General features: G+C 40.4%; 1 protein-coding gene across 1 annotated transcript; it reads right to left on the bottom strand.

Annotated features, from left to right (window-relative positions):
* Positions 1 to 9,073: 9,073 nt before the first annotated feature.
* Positions 9,074 to 17,547, bottom strand: zgc:112160 (serine protease). Its single transcript, XM_017706141.2, has 7 exons — positions 17,415 to 17,547; positions 15,585 to 15,688; positions 14,372 to 14,451; positions 14,194 to 14,272; positions 13,807 to 13,987; positions 12,059 to 12,192; positions 9,074 to 9,743 (listed from the first exon to the last, which is right to left on the bottom strand). Exons 1-7 carry the CDS (start codon positions 17,464 to 17,466, stop codon positions 9,582 to 9,584), a joined length of 792 nt encoding a protein of 263 aa, XP_017561630.1. The 5' UTR covers positions 17,467 to 17,547; the 3' UTR covers positions 9,074 to 9,581.
* Positions 17,548 to 18,475: the final 928 nt, after the last annotated feature.

Genomic DNA, 18,475 nt, shown 5'->3' with positions numbered 1-18,475 from the left:
CAGTTTGTAGGCAGACCTGGAAGATCAGCTACTCATGCCTTAGTCAGTATCCTTCACACCTTATATAAAGCCTCTAATATTCCATCAACTACTAGGATCTGACTGTTGCTATGAAACGACTGGTACAGTTAGGAGTCAGGCCTGCTTTAATGCCTTGGCTCTGTAGCTTTTGTGTCTGGTCGTCAGCAAAGAGTTTGGTATCAGAGTGGCTGCTCTGATTGGCAAGAACTTACTGGGGGAGTTATACAAGGTACAATACTGGGGCCTCTAATCTTCCTAGCCCTTGTAAATGACACTGCCATCGATTTTGAAAATGTGCATGATTTAAACCTTATGCATGTGTTTAGAAGTCCCAATGTAATCTCTCCTCAGATGGCCCTGGATAATCTAGACAAGTGGGTTCATAGTAGTCCAATGATGTTGAATCCAACCAAATACAACATCATGACGGTGACTTTTAAGAAGAACCCACCTCCCCCTACACTCCTTTACCTGTCTGGACTACAGCTACCAATTTTACAAAATTATCAAGGTACTTGGAGTTTTGATTCAGTCAGATTCACAACACGCACATGCTATTGTAAAGAAAGCATATACCAGACTTAATTTCTTGAGAAGACAAAGAAGAACCAGAGTGGCAATATCTGACCTAACTTTGGTTACATTTGTATTTGTACATTTGTATCACAAGGTTACATTTGCCCCATTTTAGAGTATGCCTGCCCATCCTGGCATGGAAACCTAACAGTATCTGTGGAACCGGATTGAGACTGTCCAGAAACGTGCATGCCAAATTATCATCAGCAGGGCTTATTCTACATATCAAGAAAAGCTTCAAGCTCTCACATTACCAACCCTTAAAGAGAAAAGAGGCATATTGTGTAGACCGTTTGCCTTTAGGCTCCTCTTTCAGAGAGTGGCTACCACCTTCAAGAGCCGAAGTCCAAAAAATCCAGAATCCAAAAATGAAAATTGTTAAATTCCAAAAGTCACCCATTCCTTTATTTACAAGAATATTAAATGAAGATTTATAGAATGGGTTGCATCTTTATGAGGCACACATTGTCTTATTTATTTATTTTCTTATTTTTTCTTTCTTTTGTAAATGTGTAAGTGAGCATTGTAAATACTCATTGACTTCTGTAAAACTGCAAAATGAGTGTGAATAAATTGAAATTCAAAAAAAGTTATAAAGACTGTAACAGGGCAGCCAGTAGAACTGAGTAAAATATATATCAGTCTTAAAGACACAGTAACAACACAGCCTGTTTAATTGTAATGAATAGGAAGAGGTTGGAAAACATGTAAACATGAATTATGTACATTGAACAACACAAATGTCTTATGTGGAAACCAATAAAATGCAAAAGAATGAGAAAAGGCTCCTGTAAGGTCACAAATAGGATTGGTGAGACATTTAGACTCATCTTCTTAAAATAATTTGATAAAAACTCTAAAAGATGGAGAAGCTGAGTCTTTGAACCTGAAGTTTCACAAAGTAGGTCCATTATAAGTGCTGAGGAAGCATCCTTTAGACTCGCACTTTCCTCATATTTTCCCAAAGAGATTCCATATCCTCTACGTGAGTCCTCTTGTGTGCAGAATATCAAAGCCTTGCAGTTTTCAACCCGGCACTCACGTCTCACTACGACTGACACACTCAGGGTATGTCCTAGTCTTGCTGAAGCAGAGCTGACACTGTACAGCATGTGTTAAACCTTTCCTACATGAGACCTGATCCTGCAGTTTTACACATAGACCTAACTAACCAAGACACTAAGCACAGGGCTTTTAATCTACAAAGTTTTTTTTTACAGTTGTAATAATTGTTTATCTTTACATGATAAGGCAATTTCAATGATGCAATGTGGAGACCACATTCACAGTCTCCTCACTGATCGCCAGTCAGCTGCTTCAGCCCATTAATTACCAGGGCCAACTTCGTTAGCAAAAAACACCTGTCTTCCAGCATCTGACACTACCTTTTGAAGTCTTGCCATTTCCTCAGTGACTGTTCCTCATGTATCTTGTGAAGCGGTGACATTTCTCCCGTGTCTATGAATGAGCTTTGTTATCCCATTTTATTGCTGTCATATTCAAACCTGGAGACCTGGCAGACCACCAAAGCAGTACTTACAGCTTTCATCTTTGAGAGAGGAGAAAATCAGGCTCCACTCTTGCTTCAGATCTGAAAAAAACCCACAGATGGTTTTGCCCATCCTTCCACTGTGAGAAGACAATTCAACACTATGAGCCTGAAAGGATGTGCAGCTGACAGTAAGCTGTGACCTGTGACAGAGAAATGGAAATTTGCAAATCAAACAAAGAAGCTGTTGGAACTCAAAGAAAAATGGACTGACCACCACGGAAGCAGAAAATCATTGAATGTGTTGCTAAGATTGTGAGAAGCAGAAAATGAGACCAACTTCTAAGACTGAACTGATTTTTTTTCAAAAAATATTCCTGCAGATTTCTTTGAAAAACTGAGAGCAAGTGCCAGCAGACTTAATACTGAAAAACTGATATAATATCTAGTTCTTTGTCATTTATTGAGAAATGTATATTTTCTCCTTTTTTCTCAGATGTTGCAAAATGAATAACTCATACTTAATGGATGTTTTGACTGAGAATTAAATAAATAAGGAATGGAAGGTGACTTTAGCAAAGCACTGTAAAAAAGGATGTTGATTTCCACTTCCACACTTTCATTCCATTTGTCTATCCTGAACTAATAAGCTTATACGAGTAATGAAGAGATTATGTGTTATAGCATTTGGCAGCCTCAGTGGGAGCTATTTCTGTTCCCTGAAATCCACAGGAGTTCTGATGTAGGCATAAAGAATCTCCACCCCCACAGGGGCACATGAAAGTTGTCCCGTCTGTGAAGAAGCTGTTTCCATCATGGAAGATGGAAATAAAACTGACTGAAAATAAAAGAGTGGAGAGTGATTAGCAGTCCTGCACCCTGGGATCTTCATCTTGGGATATCTGTCACATTAAAACTGGGTGTGAGTTATCTACTGACCAGGGATCTTTAGCTTTCCCTATTTCCTATTATTTTCCATATTCTTAGGCCTTATTGACAGTACATCAGTACAGTACATTGATCAGTACACTCTCAGAAACAACAGTAGTCATAATGTTATGCCTGACCGGTGTATATACAGGGTGAGTCAAAAGTCACAGGACACAGTTTTATTTTATTTTATTTTTTATGCTGTCACAAGCCTCCACGGTGCGGTGCTGAAGGTGGTGTTTGTTGCGGATTTTCTCAGCATACACAGTTTGTTTGAGAAGGCAGAACGTACAACACTCTGAAGGAGCCGAACGTACAGCACTCTGAAGGGGCCGAACGTACAGCACTCTGAAGGAGCCGAACGTACAACACTCTGAAGGGGCCGAACGTACAGCACTCTGAAGGAGCCGAACGTACAACACTCTGAAGGGGCCGAACGTACAGCACTCTGAAGGAGCCGAACGTACAACACTCTGAAGGGGCCGAACGTACAGCACTCTGAAGGAGCCGAACGTACAACACTCTGAAGGAGCCGAACGTACAACACTCTGAAGGGGCCGAACGTACAGCACTCTGAAGGGGCCGAACGTACAGCACTCTGAAGGAGCCGAACGTACAGCACTCTGAAGGGGCCGAACGTACAGCACTCTGAAGGAGCCGAACGTACAGCACTCTGAAGGGGCCGAACGTACAGCACTCTGAAGGGGCCGAACGTACAGCACTCTGAAGGAGCCGAACGTACAGCACTCTGAAGGGGCCGAACGTACAGCACTCTGAAGGAGCCGAACGTACAACACTCTGAAGGAGCCGAACGTACAACACTCTGAAGGGGCCGAACGTACAGCACTCTGAAGGAGCCGAACGTACAGCACTCTGAAGGGGCCGAACGTACAGCACTCTGAAGGGGCCGAACGTACAGCACTCTGAAGGAGCCGAACGTACAACACTCTGAAGGAGCCGAACGTACAACACTCTGAAGGAGCCGAACGTACAACACTCTGAAGGGGCCGAACGTACAGCACTCTGAAGGGGCCGAACGTACAGCACTCTGAAGGGGCCGAACGTACAACACTCTGAAGGAGCCGAACGTACAACACTCTGAAGGGGCCGAACGTACAACACTCTGAAGGAGCCGAACGTACAACACTCTGAAGGAGCCGAACGTACAGCACTCTGAAGGGGCTGAACGTACAGAACTCTGAAGGGGCTGAATGTACAACACTCTGAAGGGGCTGAATGTACAACACTCTGAAGGGGCTGAAAGTACAGAACTCTGAAGGGGCTGAATGTACAACACTCTGAAGGGGCTGAATGTACAACACTCTGAAGGGGCTGAATGTACAGAACTCTGAAGGGGCCGAACGTACAGCACTCTGAAGGGGCCGAACGTACAGCACTCTGAAGGGGCTGAACGTACAGAACTCTGAAGGGGCTGAATGTACAACACTCTGAAGGGGCTGAATGTACAACACTCTGAAGGGGCTGAATGTACAACACTCTGAAGGGGCTGAAAGTACAGAACTCTGAAGGGGCTGAATGTACAACACTCTGAAGGGGCTGAATGTACAGAACTCTGAAGGCCGAACGTACAACACTCTGAAGGGGCCGAACGTACAGCACTCTGAAGGGGCCGAACGTACAGCACTCTGAAGGGGCTGAATGTACAACAATCTGAAGGGGCTGAATGTACAGCACTCTGAAGGGCCGGAGTGAAAAGCTTTTTTCTCCAACACAGCTAGGAGCTGTCTGTGTCATCTGTATCACAGCCAAACAGCCAAAGCAACTTGAAACAGTTGGCTAGTATGTAGTTTGGATAACAAGTATGCTACTTAGCAGAATACACACATAATCTAAGCCGCTTATCCTTCTGGGTCGTGGTGGGATGCTGGAGCCTATTCCAGCTGTCATTGGGCGGAAGGCAGGATACACCCTGGACAGGTCGCCAGTCCATCTCAGGGCAGACAGACATACACATTCACTCACACATTCACACCTAGGGGCAATTTAACATGTCCACTTGACCTGACTGCATGTCTTTGGACTGTGGGAGGAAACCGGAGTACCTGGAGGAAACCCACTCAGACATGGTTAGAACATGCAAACTCTACACAGAAAGGACTCCTTTCTGTGAGGCGACAGTGCTACCCACTGCCACCATGCCGCCCTACTTAGCAGAATAGCTCATTTAAATTAAATGATCAACTAATCTAGCTGAAATATTAGCATGTTGCATGTTACATTTCTTCAAAAGTTACTTGAACCTCAACTGGATTAGCTATTATGGTAAATAGCATTCCAACTACACTACACACCCACCAATGCCTCTATCCTACATCATCACTATAGTGGAAAGAAAATGACAGAGATGAATTGTCAGATAATGAGGACAACCAGCTAAAAGATAGAAAGGTAGCTACTTGGATATCTAGATGTTTAACCTCAGATTGTCTTTTCTTTGACTGGAAGGGTAAAAAACTAGTGGCATCCAGTTTGTGCTGCATGTCAAAAGTAACACTAATGTTAGCTCTAGTTTGATTCCCAGTGTGTGATATATATATATATATATATATATATATATATATATATATATATATATATATATATATACACATATATATATATATAGGGAAATGCATGCTGGGTGTTGTAGTGAGAGTCCATTGACTCAAAACATGAAAACAATATAATGTAATGCTGAGCTGCATAATACTACAATGACATTACCAGTGAAATATCAATGTTAGTGTTAGGCCAAAATGCCGTTTTAACATACCCTACATTGAACAGTTCTTTAGGGAACCAAAAGGGGCTCTTTTATGGCATCACTCCAAAGACCCCCTTTTTAAACTTTTAGTTTTAAGCATGATAATGATTTGTCTTGCATGTTTTTGGACGCAGTAGACTGACATATATTTCGGTGGGATACTTAAACAGAGATGCATGAAGGAATGGACATGTAGTAACAAATCCTGTGTTTGTTTTGAGTGCAGTCCATAAGTAATTAGACACTGACATGACTTACACTGTTTTGGCTCTGTACTCAAACACACTGAAATTGAAAAGAAACAATGCTTATGAAGTTAAAGTCTAGTCTATCAGCTTAAATTTGAAGGTATATATGTTTATATTTTATTAACAGTGTAGGAATCACAGGCCTTTTTATGCACTGTTATCACATGTTACACATGCCTATGTAGCATTTTCTTGGCCAGATGTATGTTTTTGCATCATCAGTTCATGCTCAAGCGAGCTAACAAAAGGGCTAGAGTTCAAAGAAGCAAAGATGTGTCAGAGATAGCAACGCAGGCTGTCATGAGGCTGAATAAATCACAATATATCAATCAGAGACATGCAAAAATTTAGGTGTGTCAATTCACTGTTTAGTATGTTGAAGAAGAAAAAAAAATCAGCCTTTTTGTTCATTTTCTGCATCATTCAAACACAGCAGCATGGCCAAGAACCACTTACATAGAAACACGTAGAAAAGGCAATGGTGAAAAACCCATGAGTACAGCTTGTCTTGCTCTAAAAGGCTTGTTTTTCACTATAGTGTGCAGTACAGGCAGCTATTGCAGATGCAAATTTAGCTGGAAAAGCAAAATGTAAGGATGGTCAAAAAACCTTGATAGTTGTAGCCAACTTTGCATGCAGAAGACATCAGATGCTCCATTACTGTGTGTGCGGCGTGTTAAAGAGTTCTGGACAACATTTTTTGAAAGGTGAGTTGGGAGAAAAAGTAATTGCTCATGTTCCAAACTAGACTAGTTCATCTGCCAAATGTGTTGGCAAGGGAACCTACAGCTCCCAATGAAACTGTCACTTATCTTTCCTGATAATGCAACTGCCAACAGCAGCTGGATGAATTGCACTGAAGCATCTTAACTGTATGGATCCAGTTCACCAATGAAGCTTCACTGATAGCAGCAAGGCAGTTACCTCAGGCATGCTGTTAAAGTATCTGTGGGCTTTTAATGGTCAAAAGGTGGAGAGTTCTTGACTGCCCAAGGCAATCAACTGAACTGAACCCCACTAGATAGGCATTTCTCTTACTGAAGATGAGACACAGTTCCTGACAAAACAAGGAGGCACTTAAAGTAGATATATTACGGCATTGGTGCAAACTCAGGAGTTGACGGAGGCGACATGTTCTCCCCTGCTTTTTGAAATTACACTATATCATTTTTGTGGGGTAGCAAGATGGCTGTCAAAAAAGGTACACAGCTCATTTTATAATAATATTTGCTAATAAATCTACACCACAAGGCATCACCAGAAGCAGGGCATCATCAGAAAAGACAATTTTTTGGGTTACAAACTTCAATTAGTGACTGTGAAGAATTTTCTAACACATTTTTAGCTCAACAGTTTTATTTGTCAGTGGTGGTGGTGCTTTACATCACTTTATGCTTGGCATTTCGCTCGATAATGTAAGGCCTGCATGCAGCTGCTCTGCAATGGAAACCCATTCAATGAAGTTCCCAGAGCACAGTTGTGCTGATTTTATTGGCAAAGGCGGTTTGGAAGGTTTGGAACAGTTATAGAGCGAGCAGAGCTTTGGTGACATTTATGCACCACCCCTGTGCCTCAGCATTTGGTGGCCCACACACACACATACATAATATATATATATATATATATATATATATATATATATATATATATATATATATATATATATATATATATATATATATATATATATATATATATACATACATGTTTTTCAGTTTTGGACACAATTTGAAAATACATGTTAAACTTTACATTGTGTGTATATTTTATGAAGAATGGACAGAAATGGCCAACAATGACTTGGAAAAAAATGTCTGATTCCATTGACTTACATTAAAAGTAAAGTAGGTTTTTTCCTTCTCCTTTAAAGTTATTATTTTGGAGATACAAGGTTTTCTTCTGACACTGTGATATATATGTATATTTTCTTCAAAGCTGGCATTCTGCACTTCAAACTTTATGATTTCTAATCCAACGTATTGGACGATGGCGAAACAACAAAAATTGTATCGCTGTCCAAATACATATGAACACCCTATTTCATCATATTTAGCCTCTGTCTCCTTCCACTATGGCAAGATTACTGATCATAACACCACCCTCTTCAACTCAGCATAGTTTTTGATGCAAGGCCACGGATCCTGTCCATTCTCATTTGGAGTCCATGCAGGCAAACTGGATGCACTTGACTCTGAAGACATCCTTTAGGGAGACTGTGGGTTTGAATCATGATGCTCTGTCTCTAGTTCTGAATCTGGCCAACTGACGTCAATAGCTTTTGATTTACCCATCCCTCCCCTACATGGAGTTCTCGAAAATGACCCCAAAAATCTAGAACCTCTTCGGTCACTCGTGCGGGTTAAGGTTTAAGTACTGTGAAAATAGACACAAGTCTGTGAGTCGTAATGCGTTCTACTCATCCCACCAGGAACATTTAGTTCCAGCTTGGCTGGAGTCTAACCATGAGTTTGCATATAGCAAACATAGAAATAGAAGAGAAGAAAGAAAGGCTTACTTACCAGAAAATAAATGTCACTCAGTGGATCACTGGGAATTCTCAGAAAAGTGCTTAGAAAACATTGTAGCTCAATTGACTGGCCATAACTAATGTAAAGCATGTACTCACATAGATCAAATAAAGGAGGACTGTGTGCTCACAGGTCTTGTTTTGTGCAGCTTTATGGCAAGAAACTTTTCCTTCAGCTAGATTAGCAGTTTTACATGCAGTTCCCTGTGTTCTGTGTATAAATAGCTTCTAACAGGATCACAGAGAGAATTTAAGTGCCTCTCACATTGTATTATTTGCGTCATGCTTTCTCTCCAGCCTCTCTGCTCTGCTTCATTTGGTGCAACAAGTGACCAGCTCCATACCACACTCTCCTCAAGGGGGATCAAGCCGTTGTCATGGAAATACCTTATGCTATTTTCTCTCATGTTTAGAGGTCCCTGGGGTTTGGACTTTACTCAAGTAAAACCTGCTGATTTATATGGATTATTATGTGTACTGATGAAAACGAGATGACCTTGTTGTGCAGACTAAGCATAGACAGACTTGCTTCTCATTTTTGTCGCTTTTTTTTGTTTGTTTTTTCATCTTGCTGACTATGTTTTACTGGAGCCATTTGCTGTTGGTCTGTGGGCTGTCATGTTTGGACTGTGTTCATGATCTTGTGGGTGTAATTCATGAGATGCTTATGGCTGAATGTCGTGTCTAATGTTTGTGACTTAACTGCGGTCTCATTTTTAATGAAACCTCCCATACTGTGATTTAATTTGAACTCATAGTGCACTCATCAGAATTATCATAAACAACAATTACAAATGAGAGACATTTACCTGACAGGCATTAATATCTGCATACTTCAACATCAAAACACATTAATCCTTTAAACCATCGGAAAATTACATGCAGGAGACATCCTAAATCCATGTGTTGGCTAAATTTTGTGGACATCTAGTGCCCCCACCTGTCAGAACTGAGTCATTGAGGTCTTGATCGTAAGGCTTTGAAAGTAAGGGTGAGCTGCATAGGTAGTGAAGAAATGTGGGGCCTTTAGTTGGCCGCCAGGATCCCATCCACCCAGGCGCGAAGCTCAGTGACACGGGCGTACACAGCAGGGACGGTGGTGGAACAGGTACTGCTGCCCCAGGACACGATGCCCACCAGTGTCCACACATTGCCTTTCTGGCACACCAGAGGACCACCAGAGTCACCCTGCAAAAACAGAACCAGAAACAGATAATGTGCAAATATGAGTGAAGATCTGAATCAGCGTCTGAGTTGCTTTTATTGGCCAAGTATTGTGGTTTATAAAGTGTTTGGACACACCCTGAATTGGCAGTTTCACTTGTAAACTCAATTTATCAAGTACACATATCAAAGGTATTACACAAAGAAGGGTTTTTTGCAAAATCAGCAAATTTCTGTTTCTTTTTAAATATCGCTGATGTTGGACGAAAGCCTTGTATCTCTATTTTTGTCATTTTCAGTTTTTGACATAATTTGAAAGTACATTGTGCGTAATTCTCATGATGACTGGACTAAAATAAATGAGCCAAAATGACTTGGGAAAAATTTCTGGTTCTATTGACTTACGCTATAAGTAAATTATGTTTTTTCCTTCTCTTGTAAAGTTACCATTTTGGAGATACAAGGTTTTGACAACAGCGATATGACTGTTAATACTGAGTCTTCAAAGTGAAGAGATGATCACACAAGACATCACACATGCAATCTAGCATCCATATGAGCTGTGTTTGTGTGAATGGGAGCTGGATTCTACACAGGAGGGGGGATTCAACACGCCTCTTGTTCAACATGACTGCCTGTGGTGTTCAGCTACACAGTGAAGTTCTGTCCATTTTTACAGCTCAGAGTAAGTAATACTGTGTGCTAAACAAACTGGTACATCTGTTCCACCTTAATGAAAATCTGGATGTGATTTGAACAGGTTAACATAAGCTTCGGGCATGTATTTAACAAAAAGATTTGGGTGACTATTGACTTCTAGTGTTTGTTAGCACTGTTAGCCTCAAAGCTACTTTTAAGCTAAAGAAGCAAAACATTCTTGGAAAGTCTTGGAATTATTGTTCCACATCTGGGGTAAGTGGAAAAACTTTTACAATTGAATTAATCTCCAAATTATTCCTGTAGAACCTTAACCTTATTTGAAAGTTCTGTATGCTTAAAGGTTCTTCACAATCAAATCTTTGTTTCAAACATCGTTCTTTGGGGAGAACCAAAAGTGGTCCTTCAAGTCTGCTCAAACAACCTTTTTTAAAAAAATGTGTACCTATATAGTAATTGTAGATATAGGTCTTCAATAACTGACTTCAGCCCATCAGCCATCCTCTAGGCCATCCATCAGTGGAAGTGAGCCTCCATAGGAGTATCGCTGACCAGATGTTATTTGGGTGTTGGGCCATTCTCAACATAGTAGTGACATGGTATGTTACGCTGGTATGCGGTTGTATGCAGTTTGAGTGTAGGTTCAATACAAAGTAGGTGTATGTTATGAAGTGCCAACTTACACACCTCTTCTAAAGAACTGAACTATTTAAAGCACACCAATTGGCAAGAGCTGCAGCCAGGTAGAGGTGCAGAGAACGTTTATACATCACAAAGGTAAAAACTCACATCCCACCCAGCTTAAAGAAGGAAAAAAAATCCTCAGTCTCATGAATATATGTATGTTTGCAGCCACAGATGTAGTGTATGAAGTATAAGCCACTAAAACATCTTAAACTCAAGCTAAACAGTTCAGCAGGCTGCTAATGGACTAACAGATGAATCCAGTAATATTGAGTTAGGTTAGGCTTTAAGTTGAAATACTTACTATGAATGCTTCAATGTACTACATCTACTGTGAATTCCTATGAATGCTTCAGTGTATTATGTACTATAATTAATTCATAGTAGATATACTCTCAAGCATTCAAAGTAATTCATAATTGGTATACACTGAAGGATTCATATGCTTCAGTTTATATCTACAGTATATAAAGCAAAACAGATTACCTGAATGTCTGTTATGAGCCTCAGTTGTCTGAAGTCTCTCTTTTTTTAACTATAATATCAAGCAACTTTTTTAAAATTTCACAACATGCCTAGAATAAAGCAACTGTTACAACTATTTGAATATTTGAAAAGGGATGCCTGTAAAACTTGTGTGCTGCATTGCTCTGCAGGGTAAACACTGCATGTATGTATGATTGGCCAAGCAAAATTACACTGCCACACTGCATGTCATGCAGAGGTAATATGTGTGAAACAGCCCTCCTGTTGGAAGAGCTGAATATTTTTGCATACATACATGCATATACATATACATATATGTATACAAGGTCTAAATTGAATATATGGAGCTGCGTAGATCTGCTTTTGTCCATCCCTGTATTTTATCAGTAGCAGCATTGATGAAAGTGCAAAGAGAGAGAGAGAGAGAGAGAGAGAGAGAGAGAGAGAGAGAGAGAGAGAGAGAGAGAGAGAGAGAGAAAGGTAAAAGGCGAAGTCAGTTTCGGGTTTCTCACCATGCAAGAAGAAGCACCAGCAGCGCCAGCACAGATCATGACATCGGAGATGTTGCTTCCCCAGTAGTTCTTGCAGTCCTCGTTAGACAGCAGAGGCAGTGCGACCTGCTGCAGCTTATCAGGAGTGAGGAGAGCTGAAGAATGAGAAAGAGACAGTAAAAGAAACACTCTTTTCCCATACTGTGCCCAACACTAAAAGGCTAGAACAGCACTATTTAAAGCAATGATTCAGCATGAAAAATAAAATTTACACATTACCGTTGCTGCAAAAGTAACGTTTTAGTCAGGACATATTGGGTGTCTGAAGCTTCCTATGATGGTTTTGTACTGAAGTTATGAGGATAATATAGCTAACATGTGAAAAGTGGGGACATGGCCATTTAGATACAATTGCTGACCTCCCAGTGGCTCCCCTGGACCCTGGCATGTGCATAATACGTTGCATAATATGCTTCTGTCGGATATATTACATTACATATTATGGCTATGAATGTCCAATAGAGCCGCATACATATGTATTTGTGCATCCCTGTATTCTAGCAGTAGCAGTATTAATGAAAAACCATAATATATGTAGTCTGATATTAAGCATAGATATAGCAAATAATTCAACAACAACTGTGTGGTAATGACGACAGGATCCACAACCCAACTCAGCTGCATAGAGTGTGAATTGCGCTCCAAGGAATCTAAAAATTCCATTTTGGAAAAACTTCAGAGCAGAACCTAAAGGTCAGCAGATGACAAAATTGTCAAAACTCAGGACAAAGTTTTATGCAAGCTATATAAGCTGCAGTTCACCTATCTTTACAGTACTAGCAAGCTGAGGGCACGTCTTGAAAATATGCATCTGAACTTGATGGTTTTGGTGTGCCACCCCAAGGTCTTGAGTGGCTCCATCTGGCCACATCTATGACAAATTTCTGGGGGTGCCCCTGGAAATGTGTATGTTCACACAATGTGTGGAAGAAGATTTTGCAACATTGGTTGTGCTTCAGACCCCACTGAGAAGATGAATCTGATGACTGAAAGATCATTCAAAGAGAACTTGGTCAAAACCTGGTAAAAGACGTGTCTTCCAAGAATGTGAGTGAATAATCTACTTTAGTCATCATAGCTTTATCGGTATAATGTTATATTGCACCCCGCGACCCTGACGGAGAAGCAGCTTGCAAAATGGATGGATGGATGGATGTTATATTGCACTTGAGATCTAAACACCGAACCAGACCTTCCTTTTGAGCCTGTGCATGTGATGTTAATACATAATGACGTATGACGGTTTTAAAAAACTCCGCGACCTGTCCAGGGTGTATCCTCCCTCCACCCAATGACCACTGGGATAGGCTCCAGCACCACCCCGCAACCCTGAGGGAGAAGCAGCTTAGAAAATGGATGGATGGATGGATGGATGTCTGACTTTTAAATTACTATATCATGCTTTTACAGGGTGACTCACAGCAGTGCACCCACAGCAAATTTTACTGTTAACTTTTTTTTTTCATTTTAACAATAAATCTTATTTACATACACAGTGCAGCTTTAACAGCTTGATGCAGTTTGTGGCAAGTGTGTGATATTTGAGAAATGCAGTTTAGACAATGTTAATTTGGGTGGTATAAGCTTTCATTACATGTTTGCTCCATTAGCCCTGTAGCTCCAGTGCTTAATTGACTATATTTGGAGTAAAGGGAAAATTACATGAATATGATTTTTCACTGAATTCATGCTTTGACTCCTAAACTCACCATTATAACGTGTCACGCCCCATCCAGTAGTCACACATTTCAGGCCGGGAGCAAACACATCGTTGGTTTCAGCCAAACAAACAGGGGAAACACTGGACTCAATGGAGGCAGGGGAGGCCAGCTTGATCAGGGCAATGTCATTGTTGATGGTTTTGGAGTTCCATTCAGGATGGGTGAACACCTGGTAGGGGGATTTGATCAAATTAATCAATTTCAATTTGTCTCTCATCTTCAAATACATAATATATATTGCAATGTATGTTATATGACAGCGAGTTTCCTTCCGTTATTTTTTTAAATGATTCCATAATTCTTTAAGTGAATGAAGTTAATTGATTTCCAGCCCCACCAACTCCTTTTGGAACTGTAGATTCTTGAAAGCCTTACCATGCTCACTTTCAGAGTCTGGATTTTCTCTCCGCTCTTGGCTTTGTTATGCTCTCCAAGGATCACGCGATGGCTAGTTCTGCAATCATGCCATGTGGTTAAGGTTAACTATGTTTGGATTTTGATGCATTGTTCTCAGCCCACTGTTTTCTGTATAATACATATGTATAACATGTACCTGACGCCGCAATGAGCGGCAGTCACGACCCAGTTTTCATTGATCAGGGAGCCACCGCAGAAGTGCCAGCCAAATATGTCCTGTAATTAGCATGAAAAATGAACTATTAGTTGGCAGGAACTGCTGCACACAGAAATGACCTCTACTAGCAAACAGTGGTGGGCAAAGTACACCAATCATGTACTTGAGTTAAAGTAGATATACCCAAGGTAAAATATTACTCCAGTTAATGTGGAAGTTCCTCCCTTTAGACCTCCACTTGAGTAAAAGTATTGGCCTTCAAATGTACTTGAGTATTGAAAGTAAAAGGACTAATAGAGTAATTATGGCTCTAATGTCCTTTTACCATTTTTGTAACAAGACTCTTCTTTTATCAACTCATTTTAGGTGAAAATACTCCAGCTGCTCTTGGTAAATCAATCTTTTAATAGAATGTCTTTAATTAGTTTAATTAAAGTTAAAAAAAAAAACTTTAATAAAAACTTGCTTTAAACAGGTTCACAAATGAGTTTCCTTTACGATATTGCATCTGTAGCTCTCTATTCATAAACATAAACTAGCGAAAATAAATTTACTATAAAATGAAATAGTGTTTTCAGAAAAAAGACACATCAGTCACGACTGCACATGTGTACATATTTCTATATTGTGGTCTATTTACACAGTTAGGTTAGTTCCATCGTTTATGTTGAATAGAGTAAAAGTAAAATTCACCCAGAATAGAAATACTTAAGTACAAATACCTGAAAAAAACTACTTAAGTATAGTGATGAATTACATTTACTTCATTACTGTCCAGCACTACTAGCAAAAGCATAGATCAGCAGGTCAGCATCACCAGCAAAACCAGCATATGTTAAGTTTTGGCCAGCACCAGATTAAGACCAGTATGGAATGCATGCTGGTCTGTGCTGTTTTTTCAGCAGGGACTGTGTCAGCTATGCTGTGTGATAACCACAGCTTAAGGCAGGTAGTGTCCATTATGTTCACTTAAGTAATTGTTTAATTGAAGTAATGCTTTTACCCGATGAAAATTTGAAGAAAACGATGAGTTTGAGTGCAAAAGTGAGTTATGATGATGTCAGAATTAAATTAGTGTAAGTGTATCAGCAGATCATTGCTTAAAATAATCATTAATATCAGAGAGATGTTTAGATTTCATTAATATCTCAGGCCCTTATTTGATGACGTTTATTGTGCCGAGGCCTCGTACCTGTAGAGAGACCTGCCAGGGCCATGAGTGGGGCACTGCCTCCTCACCGTTAACAATACGAGCATAGCCTGTCACCACAGGGGGGACATCAGGGATGCCGCAGCCTAGATGGACAGATAAATAGATAGACAGACAGACAGACAGATATTCTATTAATGTTTCCAAAAGGAAATTTTTTAATTCCCAGAATGTTCTTCTTAAAGGTAGGACAATATTTTCTAAAACCATCATCATGTAAGATGATCTGTTGGTCTGACAAAATCTGCGCAACATCCACTGAATACACACACATACTTTCTAAGCCCCTTACCCTTCTGGGTCGCTGGGGTGCTGGACCCTATCCTAGCAGTCATTGGGCGGAAGGCTGGAAACACCCTGGACGGGTTGCCAGTCCATCACAGGGCAGACAGACACAAGTATACATTCGCACACACACACACACACACACACACACACACACACACACACACACACACACGCACACACACACCTACACACACACACATACTCTCACACCTGGGGCAATTTTAGGTTAGCCGAAGCTGTGGGACCGTTTCCTGTTAGCTGGGCAGTGTGGCACTTGCTTAAAACAGCCACATAGCAACAGCTCCTGTGAGTAAAGCTGACAGCAGCTACATGGCTAGGCTAACTAGCAGCACATTGTAGCACTGCCATCGGCCATCAGAACCTGGGAAAAGTGACAGAGAAATGTCAACTTGAAGACATTGTACAGATAATGTACAGATAATCATCTTACTGGATCACTGGTTGTGCTGTTGGGTGGACAATTCTAAGCTAAATGAGTCACTTTAGCCAAAGTTCATGTCACTATAGTAGTAATACCAGCTTGACAGGGTTTTGTTTAATGAAAACAGCTTTGTGTTACAGACGTACTCAGATTCATTACTGAATTAATTGTGACATGTTATTTATGCAAAATCTAAACGCTGTAATGCAAACATGAGTTAATTAAACAATACATGAGGAACAGGGGCTTGTGATCTTGTATTTATTTATTAATTTATATAACTTACAATGATTCCTCATCAGCATCTGCAACAGATATTCAGTGGCACCTGCCCCTCAGGCATGGCACTAACCATACGGCATCAGCATCTGCCGCTCAGGAGTGGCATTAACCATCAGCACCATAACCTTTGGCTAAAGTGAGTCATTTCATGTAGAATCGTCCGCCCAACAGCGCAACAAGCGAATCAAAAAACTTATCTGTACAAAGTCTTCAAATCAACAGTCATCTGTCACATTTCCCAGGTTGTGATGAAAGTGTTATGATGTGCTGCTAGTTAGCTGAGCCCAGTAGCTGCTGTCAGAGTCACTGTTTTATTTTATTCACCAGAGCTGTTGGTACATACACACGTTGTTTCTGTTTATCAGGTGCCATAGGCGAGTGGCACTAACCAGGTGGCGTGAGCAGCAAGTGCCACGCATTTTTCACTTTATTAATTGAGTGTGTTGAGACATCCCCACTGTTTAGATTTATTGGTGATAGAAAAAAAATCAGTTTGATATCACCAGGTTTTGAGCCATCCTCTGCATAACAGTGTAATAATAATGGGAAAACTGCAACACCATGGCCTAACAAGTCAAACACTAGACAATTTATACATAATGATCACTCTTCTAAGTTGTATAGGCTTCTTCCAAAAGGATTACCTACTTGCAATTTACATTTATACACTGCTTCACTAAGACCAAAAACAAGCCAAGTCAGTTGTTTTCTATGAAATACTTGATGAAAACTAACTACTCCAGTTTTCCAGGGGCATTCTTCATTAGTAAGCAACCACTTTTCATAGGAAAATCACTCACCATAGGCTGCACTGACCAAGGCGAGGCAGGACACAAACCACAGGAAAGCCATTTCTGTGTATCTGACAGCACTGGGTGCAGCAGTAGCCTTATTTAACTCCTCTTCCTGATCTCAGTCTTGCCAATGAGCTGCTCAAAACCCAACACGTCAAAAATTTCCATTCCAGCACAGCCTGTTTGTCACCTGTAGCCAGTCTGCCAGTTCTCACCGTTTTACTTGAGCAACATCCTTTTTAGGTCTGCTATCGCACATTGACCTTCACAGACAGTACAAAGAGTAAAACATGATTAAAAAAATATAGAAAAACTGTGAAATGTGCAGTGTGGGCTTTAGTCACTCTTTTATTGAAGATGGTGATTAAGACAAAAGTGAATTTAATTGATTCAACCACCTGTCATTTCATGAGATCAGTGCCAAATGGAAATCATAACTTAATTTGTCTGCTATTGTTTCTTTTACACATTGCTGAAACCCAAGGATAGAATTTTCCCCTAATTTTGAGAATTACAGCTCCATAATACAAAACTTGTGACCATGGCTGTATGCAGGTATATATATATATATATATATATATATATAAATAGAACACACACACACACACACACACACACACACACACACACACACACACACGCACATATATACATATGCTGTTGGAACAAAACCGTGTTTATCCATTTTTGTTATTCTTCAGTTTTTAATTAAATTTGAAAATACCCATAGTAATTCCAAAAATTCCATAATGAATGGACCAAAAGAAACTACCTAAAACTACCTAAAACTACTTTTCCTGTTAAATTACAATTTTGGAGACACAAGTTTTGCTCAGGCAAAACTATATATATACAAAACTATAGTATATAAATATACTATAGCGTATATACGGTGGCGTGGTGGGTAGCGCTGTCGCCTCACAGCGAGGAGGGCCTGGGTTCGATCACCCAGCCGGGTGATCAGGGTCCTCTCTGTGTGGAGTTTGCATGTTCTCCCCGTGTCTGCGCGGGTTTCCTCCGGGTTCTCCGGTTTCCTCCCACAGTCCACATGCAGTCAGGCCAATTGG

This window comes from Pygocentrus nattereri, chromosome 25, assembly GCF_015220715.1.
Source record: "Pygocentrus nattereri isolate fPygNat1 chromosome 25, fPygNat1.pri, whole genome shotgun sequence".
Classification (NCBI taxonomy): Eukaryota; Metazoa; Chordata; class Actinopteri; order Characiformes; family Serrasalmidae; genus Pygocentrus; species Pygocentrus nattereri.
This window is presented reverse-complemented; position numbering and strand designations above follow the sequence as displayed.